At 39.1% G+C, this 2,686-nt stretch overlaps 1 protein-coding gene across 1 annotated transcript; it reads right to left on the bottom strand.

The window, feature by feature from the left end:
* Positions 1 to 995: 995 nt before the first annotated feature.
* On the bottom strand, positions 996 to 2,461 carry LOC119421987 (gastrula zinc finger protein XlCGF8.2DB-like). Its single transcript, XM_037689340.1, has 2 exons — positions 2,166 to 2,461; positions 996 to 1,850 (listed from the first exon to the last, which is right to left on the bottom strand). The coding sequence occupies exons 1-2, from the start codon at positions 2,459 to 2,461 to the stop codon at positions 1,010 to 1,012; spliced, it is 1,137 nt and encodes a 378-aa protein (XP_037545268.1). The 3' UTR covers positions 996 to 1,009.
* Positions 2,462 to 2,686: the final 225 nt, after the last annotated feature.

Here is a 2,686-nt window from a genome sequence, read left to right as displayed (position 1 = left end):
AGAACAGTCTCACATAAAAGAAAACATCCTCAAGGTTCCTTACAGTGGAGGGGGAGGGGCATGATGAGCGTCTAAATAGCTATTACTGGCACCATCATTCCACAAACAGTGATGCCAAAGCGTTATAATAACATATCATTCAGATCATATGACAGAATAAGATAAGATGACTCACACATAAGGATCATTATATAATGAAGTATCACACACACATACATGTTTCTTCTGACAAAAGCATAAACAGCATTCAGAATATACAACCTAAAGATGTGGACAGTAACTGTGGTAACGGACCACAAACCTCTATACCTCACAGACTATTTAACAACAAATCTAAGAACAGTAGTTCTGTGTGACCTCTTGTGGGTCTTTAATAGGTCATGGGACAAATCCTGTAATGGGTTTTTGAGTTTGTGGCAACTCACTGGGGACAGGCAAACTCCACTTGAGTTAGGCTCAGGATGGTGTCAGGTAAATTTAGTTTCATGTATGAAAGTAGCCTAATATTACAGTAAAGTTAGAGTTTAACCTGGGTTATTCCGACATAGTTTCATCCATATTTTGACATTAACACGTGATGTAAACATTCAACTTACAGGAATGACTTTGTAGTAATTTAAAAAAAAAAAACATAAGAATAGTCTCATTAAAACACAATTAGTTCATCTGCATGAGAGACCGGTGAATTAACCAATTAATTAAATCACAATTCTCTCAGGAATTACACAAATAACATTTCATGGAGTTTGACCATTTTAAAATACAAGTAATTTGATTAGTCGGTTGGTTCTCTCCACATACTGCACAGCCACTGAACCAGTATTTTAGAACCAACATCTATAGTCCAAATTATGATCTAAGGTTTAATTAGTTTATTTTTAAAGTATTCTTAAGAAATTTGGAGCAAATAATAGATTGGGAACTTGTTAAAAATCAAAACAAATTTTATTTGAGTGTCAAGATACCAGTTGCATCTCATGGCCAATAATAGTTGTTTTAATATGTACAGTTAAAAAGTTTTAACTCCTGTGTGGACTCTCATGTGCTTGTTTAAACTTATCTTCTGACTAAATCTTTGTCCACAAATTTCACAAGGAAACAGCCCGTCTCCTGTGTGGACCCTCATGTGTTTGTTTAAATCTGACTTCTGACCAAATCTGTGCCCACAAATTTCACAAGGAAACGGCCCGTCTCCTGTGTGGACTCTCATGTGTCTGTTTAAACTTATCTTCTGACTAAATCTTTGTCCACAAATTTCACAAGGAAACGGCCTGTCTCCTGTGTGGACTCTCATGTGTTTGTTTAAATCTGGCTTCAGACTAAATCTGTGCCCACAAATTTCACAAGGAAACGGCTTGTCTCCTGTGTGGACTCTCATGTGTGAGTTTAAATGGTCCTTCCGACTAAATCTTTGTCCACAAAGTTCACAAGGAAATGGCTTGTCTCCTGTGTGGACTCGCATGTGTAAGTTTAAAGCGTCCTTCCGACTAAATCTTTGTCCACAAAGTTCACAAGGAAACAGCTTGTCTCCTGTGTGGACTCTCATGTGTGACTTTAAAGTATCCTTCCGTGTAAATCTTTGTCCACACTGATCACAAGGAAATGGTTTGTCTCCTGTATGGACTCTCATGTGTGAGTTTAAATGTGCCTTCCAACTAAATCTTTGTCCACAAAGTTCACAAGGAAATGGCTTTTCTCCTGTGTGGACTCTCATGTGTGAGTTTACATATGTCTTTCGACTAAATCTTTGTCCACAAAGTTCACAAGGAAACGGTTTGTCTCCAGTGTGGCCTCTTATGTGATTGCTTAAATTTGTCTTCTGACTAAATCTTTGTCCACAAAGTTCACAAGGAAACGGCTTGTCTCCTGTGTGGACTCTCATGTGTGTGTTTAAAGCATCCTTCCGACTAAATCTTTGTCCACAAAGTTCACAAGGAAATGGCTTGTCTCCTGTGTGGACTCTCATGTGTGAGATTAGATGTGATTTGGAAGTAAATCTTTTACCACAGTCATGGCAGCTCATTGATTTTGGCTTTGCCTGGACTTTCCTGCATGACTCTAATTTTTTTTTCTCTCCAACACATTTCTTATTAAGCAGACATCTTGAAGACTTCACTCCTGAATGACTTATCATGTGTCTTTGAAGAGTCTGGTTCCTGACATACTGCTTACCACACTCAGAGCAGCTCAAAGATTTGTTGACAGTTTTTACCTCTGAATCAGGAGCCCTGCTCTCCTTCCAATCTTTCATACTGTCTTCACGTTCTGATTCAGAGTCTGATGAGTTCTTTAGCAGAGAGTCAGGATTGGTCATTTCACCATCCTCTTCATCATCCTCATTAACGTCAGTCTTTGAAGAGCTGGAACTGCAGTCTGGGTTTCTGCCTGTTAAGTGTTTATTTTCCTCCTCACTCTTTAAAGAAACTGTAGATTCCAAAAACCTGATATCAGTCTCCTCCATACTGAGTTGGTCTCCCAACAGACTAGTCTATGGGTCTTTTCTTCCACTCTACGATAAGAGGCTCTGGGTCCTACTGGTCCACATCAGGCCTTCAGTCTTGAGGAGCTTCTTCTTTTAATCATCTGTAAACAGAGACAGGAACCACTGAAACACGTGCATTAAGGACAATGTTACTTCAACACACACACACACACACACACACACACACACACACACACACACACA

Source organism: Nematolebias whitei, chromosome 15, assembly GCF_014905685.2.
Source record: "Nematolebias whitei isolate Nwh7 chromosome 15, NemWhi1, whole genome shotgun sequence".
NCBI lineage: Eukaryota > Metazoa > Chordata > Actinopteri > Cyprinodontiformes > Rivulidae > Nematolebias > Nematolebias whitei.
This window is presented reverse-complemented; position numbering and strand designations above follow the sequence as displayed.